The following is a 13,830-nucleotide window of genomic DNA, read 5'->3' as shown; positions in this document are numbered from 1 at the left end:
AAAAGTAAAACCATTCGTCATTATTATTCTCCGTTCCGCGACGGCGTCGCGTGCACACAGAACTGCCGAGAACATCAGACCTCCAAGCTCACATCGCATCTGCAACGAGCTGTGATGAGCTTGTACTGTATTATCAGCCGTTATCGTGCTCAATGCTGTCGCGGGGTTGTGGAGTGGAGCGTCTTCTCTTCTCTCTCTCTCTCTCTCTCTCTCTCTCTCTCTCTCTCTCTCTCTCTCTCTCTCTCTCTCTCTCTCTCTCTCTCTCTCTCTCTTATCTATATGAAATCCAACATCCCATCGTGCATTGCGCAGAAATTGGACGGAGCTTCCGGCGCCGCAGCCGAGTGTGATCTACAAGCTCACAACGGCTGCATCTGCGACGCGACGTGAGCTTGTATGTCTGCTGTTAACTGGAAGTGTGGTGCAGTTTGGTGCAAAACATTCTCCAGTAAATTCCCGCGGAAAGAGGTGGATATAGGCTGAAGAGCCCTGGGTTAGAGTGCATGTTCGATAATGTGTCTCACTTGACTGGAAAAATAGCGCTTGTCCGACTGCTTATTTCATGAACTATCTTCCAAGAATCACATTTCAAAGGTGAATGGAAACAGGCAAAATGCACATTTTCTTTTTTCGACTTAATGATAATTCGCTTCCTAATTCGAACGAACTTTATGGAAGCGCAACTTCTGTCTTTCTCTCTGTCTCACGTTATCATCTTTCTCTGTTCAAAGGTAACTCTCTATCTCTCTCTCTCTCTCTCTCTCTCTCTCTCTCTCTCTCTCTCTCTCTCTCTCTCTCTCTCTCTCTCAGGTGAGAAGACCTTCTCCCCCCAGGAGGACGAGGAGACCTCGGGGCTGCCGGTGGGCGTGGCGCTCCACGGCCTGACCAAGATGTATGGCGAGCGGCCGGCCATCCAGAACCTCAACCTGTCCTTCTACGAGGGCCAGGTGACCTCCCTGCTGGGACACAACGGAGCCGGCAAGACCACCACCATGTACGGAAACACACACACGCACGCACGCACGCACGCACACACACACACACACACACACACAAACGCCCAGGGACGTGCAGAGAATGTTAGAGAGGCAGGGGCTGGAATTTCCAAAAGGGCCTTTTGGTGGAAGCACCAAAAATAGCCGACCTCGAAGCTACACAGAGAGGGCAATTCTTTCAACATAAGATGCTGCATTCAAGTTCAGGAGAGTTTGGACAAGGCAATTCTATTGAACATGGTCCAGGTGAAACGATGCAATATATTCAACTTTTGGTTGAGCTGTCCTACCCGACCAGGGCTTTTTTTTTTTTTAATGTAGCACTTTTCTAAGTACCCAAAGAGGCTTTACATGTGGGAGAGGAGAAAACAACAAAATAAAATCTATTTTATTCACTGCAAAAATGAATGAACTAAGCAAGATTTGCAATCGTATATCTAGCCATAAATTCTTATTGGTCTAGTTTTAAAAATTATATTCTAAAGAAGATAAAATTGTACAAGATGATGATTTTTGTTTTAAGAAAATATTTCTTTTTTTTCTTACCATGATATTAGATCTTAAATTATAATATTTCACATTTACATCAAGTAAAAATTACCCTCTGAGACAAAGGTTGAATCCACAGTGTCACTTTTAAGAAAATGAGTAGCTCTGAGTACTTATTTTAAGTACCAAACTAGTAAAATACCCTATTGTCTTTATGTATGGATCTCAGTGATTAGGTCATATGGAAATACAATGACTACAATATGGGCATTCCCAGATATGGGGTTAATATTGATGACACCATATATGGCATATATGGATATGTCCATGGGCTTTGCCAGATATGGGCTTAATATTGATGACATCAGGGATCTCCATATATGGATATGTCCATGGGCTTTGCCAGATATGGGCTTAATATTGATGACATCAGGGATTTCCATATATGGATACATGGGCGTTGCCAGATATGGGCTTAATATATTGACATCAGGGATCTCCATGCTGCATAAGGGCAAAAAGGGGAGTCCTACATCTTGGTCAGTGAGTCAGAGTGATGTCACAAGATCTGCACGGTTTCAGAGAAACAGCGACCGAAGGTCACAATAACTATTTTCACACTACATATTGGAATGAAAAATGTTGTTCAACATCACGTTTATTCACATTTAATTAAGTACAGTGGCTTTCAAATGGCAAGATCAGAGTACATGGAATAAAGTAAATAATAAAGCAAATATATAGAAATCCCACCTCAGCCAAACCTTTAAATATAACATGTCTCTCGAAGTGGTGTTCAAATACATCATTTTGGGGGACCTTGGCATGACAATGTTTGAAAACTAAGGCATTTGTAGAATCAGGCCCAGGTCGTATGGCTCAAGTCATAACGGGTTAATTACACCACACTCATTCCTTTTGGGTTCTTAACCCTTAAGTTCTGTTCAGATTCACTACACCTTCGTTCTGTTCGGGTCATTTTGACCCGGTGGATATTTGGTTTAAAAAAAACAACACTAATATAAATTTTAACTTAACAAATCATCATGATACATTGACTTTGACTCAATACCAAACAATTCATATGATATATTTGGTAAATGTTTGCATTTCTGCTTTGCTATATCACATTAAACACTGAAAGAGCTAAGCGTTTTTACTGATTTAGCTGAAATCCATGTAAAAAAAACAACTTCATTTAATACTGGGCAATATTGCTCATGCTTATAGGAAGGGGGGGAGGGTTCGGAATGGGGCTTCGGAAGGGGGGTGTTAGAAGTGGGGGTGACTGTGTGTCTGTGTTTTGGCATAATACTGTGTATTTCTGTGCTTCCGGGTCAAAATGACCCGAACAGCACTTAAGGTTCAAAAAATATGAGGGGGGTGTAGCATGGGTGTAGTGCAAAAATATTTCTTTTACATGTTCATCTCAGAAGAATCTTTAAGGCCAGTGAGTTTCAGGTGGAAACATTTTTAACTTCTACCTTTTTTTTCCAAATGAAAATGTAAAACGGGTCAAAATGACCCGAACAGCACTTAAGGGTAGGAGTAGTTCACCCCCAAAATGACTTTTTTTCTATTGATTACTCACCCCATGGAGACGTGAATTCATGGAAATGTATTTTTTGTTTTTTTGTCACATTCCTAAGCCAATAAAGCCTAAAGCCCCCATTGATTCCGGTAGGGGACCCAAAGTGTCTTTGGGTCCCCTACCCCTACATTTATTATAATCAAATTATTGACTTAGGAATGCGATAAGGGTAATAATAATAATTATTATAATTATTATTACCCATATATATATATATATATATATATATATATATATATATATATATATATATATATATATGGGTAATAATAATAATAATTATTATATATATATATATATATATATATATATATATATATATATATATATATATATATATATACATGAATTAGAGTCTCCATGGTGTGAGTAATCAATCATTTTGGGGGTGAACTACTCCTTTAATGGTAATTTTTCAGTGCAATTACGTCATCAATGTCATATGGAGCAAATAACGCAATTCAGAAATGACATAAATAAACAATACATTTTCTTTTTGTAATAGCCTGGGCATTATTTTAATGTATTATGTTAGGCTTATTTCCACAGGGCTTATGACGTAAGCACGTAAGCGCACGTTAAGCGCACGTAGATAGGCTCAGGCTCTGGATAGGCTATTTGAAAACGTCACATCCGCTTGACTTCATCATCATCATCATCTTCTTCTTCAAACTCCCAACCGCTAACCTATGCCGCTAACGCTAACAGCTGTGGACTTGGAGTGGAACCGAACGCACGCACGGTAAGCTATTATTCTATTATATTCTACTTTGCACACGAATGTTGAGTGCCATAAAACAACAAGACGAGGCCACAAGCCACAAAGCCTAATTTATATTTTGCACGGCGACGGTGTCGCATGCTGAAAATAACAGATCTTGCAGTGTTATACAAGCTCACAAAGCCGACCACGCTATGCACGGAGAGCTTTTAGATCTGCTATGTTCAGCACCGTCGTGCTGCTAAGTACTTAAACATGCAATTGCACCGTGTTTTGAACTTGTGTATGGTTCATTTTTATAAATTAGGGCTTTTGCCACGTTATCATGCAAAGTGGAGGGCCTGTAAAGTTGTCAGAGTTGCAATTGGTCCCTCCTGATGTGATCATTTTAAATGATGCCATAGCATTTCAGTGAATTCACCCCCCCCTCCCTGTCTGCCAGGTACAATATGTGACAACATGTACTGCATCATGGTTAAGCTGGAAACTACCACACTATCCATTTTACAAGGTATGTTGATATTCAGCTGATTAAATTAATGCATGACAGACCTAAATGTGACCCTTGCGGGTACATTTGAGGACCCCCACCCCAAAAAGCACTTATAATTGTAGGATTTGAGGCATTACATTTAGTTGAAGCTTGTGGATTGGCTACTTTCATCTTGGCCAATGCAGAGCATGACATCGAAGGCTCTGTTCAATATAGTGAAGTGTTTCTCAACTTTTTTTAATTTCTAGGACCCCCATAACAGTATGGTCAAAAAGAAGCCAATGAGGGTCTACTCACTTAGGTTCTCCTCACTCTGAGTTACACCTATTTACATATTGATATTCATTTGATCAGACACGCCCCTTCCTATTCAATCCCATTGTAACTTAAACCATGGTGGATATTTTTTTTACTATTTTGAAAAGCATTTTAAATGGTTCAAATAGCTGATCTACAAGCTCACAATGTGTCAATGTAGCTATCCATTTGAAGTATTTAAAAACATATTGTTCAAAGTGGTAAAAATATTGTTCAAAATGGTAGAAAAGCCTAAGAAGTTAAGCAAAAAAAATAAAAATAGAAATTGATAAATACTGTATTGAAACAACACAAAACTAGGTATAAACTAGTCCCCTGGGGATTTGCACAGTATATGGGGGATTGATTAAATGTAGGGGTGTAGGAGTCTCAGAATTAATGGTGGAGAACCCAGACATATCAGTGTCATGTCAATGCCCATATTTGGACATTGTTTCATCATGCAGCTGTTACCATGGTGACGACACTGTTTAGTTTCAGTGCAGACAGAGATGGACATACATTCCGTAAATTAATAGTTATTATATTATTGATGTGTTCATTTTGCTTTACATTAGAAGCAGACATGCTACGCACCCTCACCCAAGAGGATTTGATGGAGGTTTTTCCAGGCCAGGCTGACTTTGGCCACAGAAAGCGCTTGTGGGCTCCAATTCACCCAGAGGTATTATAACTGCATTGTTTGGCAAATATCAGTGACAGAGTTTTAAATTGGGTCAGTTATTTACCACTTTGTAAATGTTTTATCTGCTTTACTTAGAATGAGAATCCACAAGACAAATCTGGCCCTGTTGGATCCAGAACGTCTTCCTTCTCTCCACTCCCACGGTAGGAGTACATCCCACCACTCCGACATGTCTCCTTTCCGACATGTCTCCATTCCGACACTAACCCTATCTCTAACCCTAACCTGAACCCCCATGGGAGTGTTGCCACTCCGACAATAAGAAGCCAATTTCGGAGTGGCGACATGTCGGATTGGAGAGAGCCTCCCCCACGGTAGATAATTATGTAACTTTGAAAAAAAAAAAAAAGATCTACAAGCTACAATTAAAATCACACGACACGACAAATCATATTGGGACATGGGTCCAAAAATACATTTCAGTCTTGGGATTTCTTTTTGCTTTTACCTCTACATACAGCAGTTGTTTCAATGTTTTTTTTGTTGTTTTTTTTTTACTTTTTTTCTAGGTTAAAGATGAGCTACGTCGGATCTTGGCAAAGGATAACCCTAACTTCACTGAGGCCAAGAAGAGGTGGGATAGCTTCTGCTGCCAGGTCCAGTTCTACGCTGCCTGGAACAAGGCAAGCACAGCTTCCTTTGGATGGAGGTAAGTGATTTTGCTCTCATCCACTCGTCCTAGACAAGTCGCCCTTCTGGCACCCAAAATGTGTAATATCTTCCTGTTGCTCTTAGAACTACAGACCCACTCTCTAGGTTCTGCCGTGGTCTGAAGACTCACCTCTTCAGACTCCATCATAGCCCATAGCACCTGCTCTTTAACCTTAACTATAAGTTAGATTGCATTTTTGTTTACTTTAGTTTTTTCTTAGATTACAATGAGTTTGATGTATTGACCTTGCTTAATGTATGTCGCTCTGGATTAAGAGCGTCAGCTAAACGCCTTAATTGTTTACAGTAGTACATTTTTGAGTAAACAACACTGAGTGAATAGATTTACTAAGCACTTTTATTTTTGTCTCAGTTGAATTTGCTGTAGGGAGAATCAAGGCACCCTGTTTCCCTCCAGCTCCCCACCACCAAAGAAGCTGGGAGGACCCAGTGAAGCGTTGCTCCACATCCTTGAGGTAGGAGTGTCACACCAAATAGACAAAATAGCTGATCTACAAGCTCAAAACATGTCCGTGTGGTATGTTTTATGCTTGTATATCTGCTATTCTTTTTTATTTTTATTGGAATTCTGAAGTGTATTTTCTAATGCATTTATGCAAGGTTTATTAACTTAAATGAACTTAACTACAAATACATTGGACTTAAAAAAATACTGAAATCAATACTATATCGGTTTTCTGTTATTAAGTGACAAGTCGGTTTGCCAGTTGCCCATTTATGTTTACTGAAATCATTTCTATATTGTTTTTCTTTGTTTTGCTGTAGCCATCTGAAGACCCAAATCTCTACCACCAGAAGAGACCCCTCCAGAGCCCCGTCCTGATCCTGGATAGGCCCCGCTGTTTGGTTGCTGTGGGGAACACTCCCATCACCATCTTTCCAGAGGAGCAGCTGATTGACGGTCTGATCTATTTACTTGGCTATTACTACACCTTCCATCTCACGTACCCCAAGTGCGTGGCTACACTCCTGTCTGTCGTGCAGACAGAAATATTATGTGATGACATACATGACCGTGACACCACTCCATCCTACAAAAAGCCTTGGCAGAGTGGAAGACTTTTGTTGATGGGAAGTAGTGAGGTGCTAGTGAAGTGCAATAACGGATGCTGTATTTTTTATTTGTTTTTATTTATTTTATTTGTTGATGTAAAGTAGAGGTGCTTGTAAAGTACAATACCAGGTGCTGTAATGTCAAGTTAACACACAAATCCATTCATTCAAGGAGTTATTGTTTTTAGATATATTTCTAAGCCAATAATTTGACCCGCTCAAATTATAAGCCTGTGAACTGATGAAATCTTCAATGTTGTCATGCCAATTTAAGCACAGAGCCCCTATTGCAGCCTATTGCATGATCAAAATAACAACCTGTTGTATAATGTAAACCTATCACTTCACTTGCATGTTTAAGATCCTTGAAGCAAGGATATGCTTTAAGGATCTTTGCAGGCCTGTCTTCCTTGTTCAGTGTTTCATCGCTGTCTATGAAGGCCCTCCTGGCATCGAGCTCCAGCAGTTGTGCCACGTCACTCTGGTTTGGTTTAGGCCTTTTTAGCAATTCCTGAAGCGTCTTGTAATGCCTGGCCTGTGCTTCACGGCTGTCTTCGACAGTCAACCTCCACTAGTTGACTCTCCTCCGCTAAAATCGAGAACACAATACACAAATCATGGTTATAGGTTTGGAGTCTCCCAAAAAAGAAATCATAGAAGCAGAGTGAAATATTTACATTATACTACAGGTTGTTATTCTGATCAAGCAATAGGCTCTGTGCTTAAATTAGCATGACAACATTGAAGATATCATCAGTTCACAGGCCTAGTGGATGCATCTGTCCAATGACCTGGTGAAATTATTAGCTTGGAAATATATTTAAAAAAAGAGAACTCCTTAAATGAATGAATTTGTGTTTTAACTGTGCTACACACCTATATTAACATCAGTTATTATGATGGTACTTGGAAAAACATTTTCTGAGGTGGTACCTGGTGTAAAAAGGCTTAGCCTATAGCCAAATCTACTTGCATGCAACAGGGCCATCAGGTCCATCATCTGGTGCTGGGCTCCCCAAAATCCCCAGAGGTCTCAGTGGTTTGGGACAAAATGATGGTTGAGCCACTGGATTCGTCATCACTGGGAGAAAGGTTGAGGCGACGTCTCTTCTTGGGGACGCCTCGCTTAGGTGTTGGCCCTTGTTTCTTCGGGTAGCAGTGCTTCTGTCCATGTTCACTGGCTTGCAGTATCGCAATCATGCTAGTGACTGTATTTCTCACTGTGGGGGTGTCAAAGATCTCCTGTATTTTTTGTAAAGTTAAAGTGCTGCTATTATGTTAAAGCTCTGGTACCTTTTGTTGTTAAAAGCTCTGGCAGTTTTATTTTTGCTAGTTAAAGTGCCGCTATTATGTTAAAGCTCTGGTACCTTATGTTGTTAAAGCTTTGGTGGTTTTATGTGAAAGCTCTGTAAGTAGTAATCTCTATAGTGTACGTATCTACAGTGTTAAGTCAGCAATCTCCAAATTTAGGCCTATCCAGGATCAGAACATACTCTTAAGATGTTCTGTCCGTCCGTCTGTCATGTCGGTCATCTCTAAATTTGTTAACTGTTTCCGCATGTGGGAGTATCTGATGTGGGCACTGTTTAGTGTCGGTCGTCAGCCATCTCCAAATGCGGGCTGACTTCAGTGACTTGGCAGCCATTCAAAGTTTAAAAATTGAATTGCTCTGTAAGCACTGTAATACTGTAATGACAATGTAAAGAGCACTTTATTGTCAAGTGCTTGGAGTGCCCTGACTCTGGCAAATTCAGTTGTCAGCCAATTTAAATCCAGCCTGAATCAGATCTGGGCCACATCCAGATTGGAATCTCATCTGTATTAACAACACGTGACCATTAAAACCGATCGGATTCCAGTCTGGATGTGGCCCAGATCTGATTCAGGCTGGATGTGGCTGCACTGTACATGGTGTCTTAATGACGTCAGTCATCTCCAACTTCTGGCATGTTTCAGCATCTGGCTCTTGTGGTGGTGTAGTGTCAGCATGCATGGCGGATGGACAGAAAGACATTGTGACACTGATCTCTGGTTTGGTTTGGGTCTCTTTATTGTCAAGTGCTGGGAGTGCCCTGACTATGGCAAATTCAACAAAAATAAGTGCTTAGTATGTGTTTACTGAAAAGTAAACACATACCCAGCTTCTTTGGTCGTGGTGAGCTGGAAGGAAACAGGGTGCCTTGATTATCCCTATAGTAAATTCAACTGAGACAGAAATAAAAGTGCTTAGTAAATCTATTCACTCAGTGTTTACTCAAAAATGTACTACTGTAAACAATTTACTGTAACACTCTCACACTTAATTGTTTTATAATAAATTTTGAGAACATTCATTATGCCTTCATTTATTTACTACATTTCAGGATTTGCTTTTTACCACTTATTTGAGTAGCTTTGGGGTATTTTGGAAAGGGATTAACACTTAAATTTCAAGACCTTTAAAGGAGTAGTTCACCCCCAAAATGACTTTTCTTCTTTTGTTTACTCACGCCATGGAGACTTGAGTTCAAGAATATATTTAAGACAAAATCCGATTATTGTAAATTTACCCCATTGATTCCGGATGGGGACCCGAATAGAAAATTCATTTTGAGGTGAACTACTCCTTTAATGGCTAGTTATTAGTCTCTTTGACTTGGTATTGTGCTTGAAAGGGGATTTTACCACCGATTTCAAGACCTTTAATGGCTAGTTATCAGTCTTTTTGACTTAAATATAGTGCTTGGAATGAGTCTGAACAACTTATTTGAAGAGGTTTGCCAACTAATTTTGAGTTTCTATGACTTAAATGACTAGTTACGAGTTTATTTAACTTACATTTAGTGCTTGGAATGAGTCTGAAAATCTTATTTGAAGAAGTTTGCCAACTAATTTTGAGTTTCTATGACTTAAACGGGTAGTTATGAGTCTATTTGACTTGAATATATTGCTTGGAATGAGTCTGAAAAACCTATTTGAAGAGGTTTGCCAACTAATTCTGAGTTTATATGACTTAATTAATTACTTGGAATGGGGTTTAATGAACTTATTTTAAGAATCCCTGACTTCCCTAAAGCCTTGATATATTTTCTTATTTCAAGAAATCTTACCGGGAAAAATTTTCTTACCCCACTGGCAGATAATCTTACTTGTTTTTAGTTGATTTATACTCAAAAACATATTTTTTTTCTTATATTTAGAGTAGGTTTTTTTGCAGTGTTGTAAAAAAAAAAAAAAAAGACTAAGGAATAAAATCTATAAAAACAGTGGAATGGTGAGACACACCCATGCAGTTAGCTGGGGAAAGCCATATTGACTTTGTTATTGGCATACTGTAACTACTGTAGATACTGTTGTTTTTCTGCATCATGGCGAAATGTTGCCACCCAACCTGCTACTGGCTAAAACCGCCTGCGCTGCTGAATTTTACTTTGGTATTTAATATTTTATATGATAGGCCTATTAGTGCATTCTGTAACTGTAGCTCTGCATTGTAATTACGCGAATAAGCTGCCGTCAATAAGATATTAACCAAATCTGACACAGTAAGACTTATTGATCTGAAGGGTCTTTATCAAATGAACCAGTTGAACGAATCGTTTGCCACATGACATCTGTAATACGGCTTGAGGAGCTTGTCGATGTGCAACTGTACCTGTACTGTACGCCCTCCTCCTGCCCAAATCACCTCCCTGTTCTGTAACGTTACAAAACTAAAACGTATGCTTTTAGATCCCTGAGTCTACAAATGGACACTTTACAGGTCCTTTTGGTTCCAAAACCATTAAGAACAATTTAGCAGATGCTCTTAATCCAGAACGATTTACAATTTACAATAGGCAAGGACAGCACACGGTAATATATTGAATGCATAGAATTTGCATTTGATGAGAAGCACCAGTATTGTAATTGTATAGTCTATACAGTAGCAGACGGGAAGTCCACAAAACCAGCTCTGACAGGGTGATAAACCGGTTCTGTAAACCGGTTCCACATGTGATGGAACCGATTCCGGTTCTTCCGGTTCCTATGTGTCCGCATCCCAACCCTAATCGTAATCATAATCATGCTTTAAAGGAGTAGTTCACCCCCAAAATGACTTTTTTTCTATTGATTACTCATGCCATGGAGACTAGAGTTCAATAATATTTTTAGTTTTTTGTCACATTCCTAAGACATAAATGTGATAACAATACATTTACCCCCATTCATTTCGGATGGGGACCCGTTTCGAAACGGGTCACCATCCGGAATCAATGGGGGTAAATTTACTCAAATCAAATTTTTGTCTTAGGAATGTGACAAAAAACTAAAAATATTATTGAACTCTACTCTCCATGGCATGACTAATCAATAGAAAAAAAGTCATTTTGGGGGTGAACTACTCCTTTAACTATTAATAAATAGCAGATCTACAAGCTCGCAGTGTGGCATCAAGTGCCGCGCTACAAGCTTGTAGATCTGCTATTTATTTTTTTAATTGTGAAAAAAGTATTTGACCCGATTCTATAAATGTCTTCTAAATCCTTCCACTAAATCAGTTGGTTCTCAAACCTTTTCATGTGAAGGACCCCCAAAATTACATGTATTTGGCCGCGGACCCCCATCTCAAAATATGTTGTTCCAGGGACCCCCCAAGAAGCAAATATTTGAGTTACAAATTGTTAAAGATATATTCAAAGATTTGCAAAAAAAAATCTTTTCAAAAAATAGCAGATCTACAAGCTCGCAGTGAGCTTGTATATCTGCAATTTTTCAATAGCTAAAGTATAAAATAATTCCTGGTCTTCTAATGCATTAATCACTGTTCCTCGCCCTCAGGTCCCTCCTCACCGGTCTGTTCGCTCCGTCCTCCGGCACCATCGAGGTGTACGGCCGAGACATGCAGGCCAACATAGAGGACGTGCGCAAGGAGCTGGGCGTGTGCATGCAGTACGACGTGCACTTCGACCACATGACCGCCAAGGAGCACCTGATGCTCTACGGACAGATCAAGGCCCCCTACTGGTCGCGCAGGGAACTGGACGAGCAAGTCTGCAAGTGAGTGTTGGCCATGTTAAACGCATAGTCAAAAATGGCAGTTCCGTGACCGTGGAGAGCAATGGTCCGTTTCTCAATGGATTTGTCATCTAGGAGGGTTATTAAACAAATTTGGCCGGGGTGTATTTTTTTAAATGGCCGGGAAAATGTTTGACAGCTAGGGTAATTTTCAGTCTCATTCACTTACTATACAGGGGTCAAACTAGGGGTTTTTAATTATTCTGAATCCATTGCAAGCATTTGTTTTGCATGAAAAACATTCCTTGGGCTAAAAACGGACCCCAAAAGACTGTGAAAATTGATGACTCATCACTAAACCATAGTTTTGTTGGCCATTTTTGGGAGTAATTTTTCGTTTATAGTATAGCGTGTAGTAAGTATTTACAAGACAAATATTTCGACTCCAGTACATTTCTGGGAAGGGAGAAGTAGTAAAAAAGGGAAAAAAAATCCTGTTCCCAAGTCAATTTCTTAGATTGTAGATCAGCCATTACGCCATACTTCAAATATAATGAAAAAAATAGCCGATCTACAAGCTCGGAACGCGTTGCGATGAATAGAATCATCGCTAAGAATATAATCTATAGTTGCATTCAGGGACGTGCTGGCCATTGGGAAAAGCGGGACAACTCCCGAACGGCCGGTTCATTCCCGGCCAGTCCAGGCCGGCCATTAGGAAAGAAATGTAAATAAAATGTCGGCCTTCGTTCCATTTTGGGGGCTGGGCGGCCAACAAAGTAAATTGCCACTGTCGGGCAGAAACCACGTATCTCCAAGTTTCAAATCTATACATTTTTTCGCAAAGCAAAGCCCTGCTTCATCATACAAGGCCGTTGCACAAAAGTAGTGAAAACAGCCGATCTACAAGCACACAACGCCTCGCACCGCGAGGCGTTGTGTGCTTGTAGATCGGCTGTTTTCACTAGTTTAAATCATTTTTTAAATGATAAATACAAAACAAACGGTTTCGGACATACAAGGTTTCCACCCGACAACGACGAAATATAACTCATGTAATTGACCCACTGGCTTGTCACTTGTCATGATCTGAAATGGCAAATCTTTGAGTAGCAGTAGCGCTATAGAGAGAGATCTCTCTCTATGCGCGCAATGAGGGCCTCTACAACTCTTTTTCCCGGGCTGAATCAGGGGCCCAGCACGTCCCTGGTTGCATTCCTACTTCACACATGTGATGATGTACCCCCCCCCTACCCCTCCTCCCAGGATCCTCCAGGAGACTGGCATGTATGCCCACAGACACAAGCGGGTGGGCACACTGTCGGGTGGCATGAAGAGGAAGCTGTCCATCTCCATCGCCTTCATCGGGGGCTCTCGGCTGGTGGTGCTGGACGAGCCCACCACGGGCGTGGACCCCTGCTCCAGACGCAGCATCTGGGACATCGTCATACAGCACAAGAAAGGTGAGTTTCATCTAGGACATAATGTGGCGGAGAGAGTCGCAGCCCCAGCCTGAAGCCTCAAAAGTCTAGTCCTTCTAAGGTTTTTTGAAAAAACACACGGTTCTACGTCAGTGGTTCTCAAACTCTCTCATGTCAAGGACACCTAGAATTATATGTATTTGGCCACCGACCCCCGTCTCAAAATATGTTGTATCAGGGACCCCCCCCCCCCCCCCCCGGAGGCAAATATATGAGTTACAAATGTTCACTTTAAAAATGAGATATTCAAAGATGTGCACAAATTGTCGTGATTTTTTTCTTCAAAAATAGCAGATCTACAAGCTCGCAGCTGTGAGCTTGTATATCTGCTATTTTTCAATATTTTAAAGCATTC

General features: G+C 40.4%; 2 protein-coding genes across 2 annotated transcripts in view; both read left to right on the top strand.

Moving 5' to 3' along the window:
• The window catches only part of abca12 (ATP-binding cassette, sub-family A (ABC1), member 12), a gene marked incomplete at both ends in the record, with an annotated part of 101,265 nt that overhangs the window by 24,796 nt on the left and 62,639 nt on the right, over nt 1–13,830 (top strand). The window contains 3 exons of the mRNA XM_080752913.1: nt 811–994; nt 11,818–12,036; nt 13,261–13,457. Of these exons, the coding sequence (XP_080609039.1) occupies nt 811–994; nt 11,818–12,036; nt 13,261–13,457 (600 nt within the window). The remainder of the gene's footprint in view (nt 1–810; nt 995–11,817; nt 12,037–13,260; nt 13,458–13,830) is intronic.
• On the top strand, nt 5,193–7,212 carry LOC308307818 (uncharacterized protein). The gene is made up of 5 exons (XM_080753121.1): nt 5,193–5,271; nt 5,368–5,435; nt 5,802–5,941; nt 6,317–6,419; nt 6,730–7,212. Exons 1-5 carry the CDS (start codon nt 5,203–5,205, stop codon nt 6,785–6,787), a joined length of 438 nt encoding a protein of 145 aa, XP_080609247.1. The 5' UTR covers nt 5,193–5,202; the 3' UTR covers nt 6,788–7,212.

Source organism: Nannobrachium achirus (genome assembly GCF_963921795.1).
Source record: "Nannobrachium achirus genome assembly, chromosome: 22".
NCBI classification, from domain to species: domain Eukaryota; kingdom Metazoa; phylum Chordata; class Actinopteri; order Myctophiformes; family Myctophidae; genus Nannobrachium; species Nannobrachium achirus.
This window is presented reverse-complemented; position numbering and strand designations above follow the sequence as displayed.

Bases quoted from the DNA above. Each gene is read 5' to 3' on its own strand.
- LOC308307818 (XM_080753121.1), top strand. From the start codon at position 5,203: ATGGAGGTTTTTCCAGGCCAGGCTGACTTTGGCCACAGAAAGCGCTTG. The intron at 5,272-5,367 runs GTATTATAACTG...TGCTTTACTTAG, and splicing joins GGGCTCCAATTCACCCAGAG to AATGAGAATCCACAAGACAA. The intron at 6,420-6,729 runs GTAGGAGTGTCA...GTTTTGCTGTAG, and splicing joins CGTTGCTCCACATCCTTGAG to CCATCTGAAGACCCAAATCT.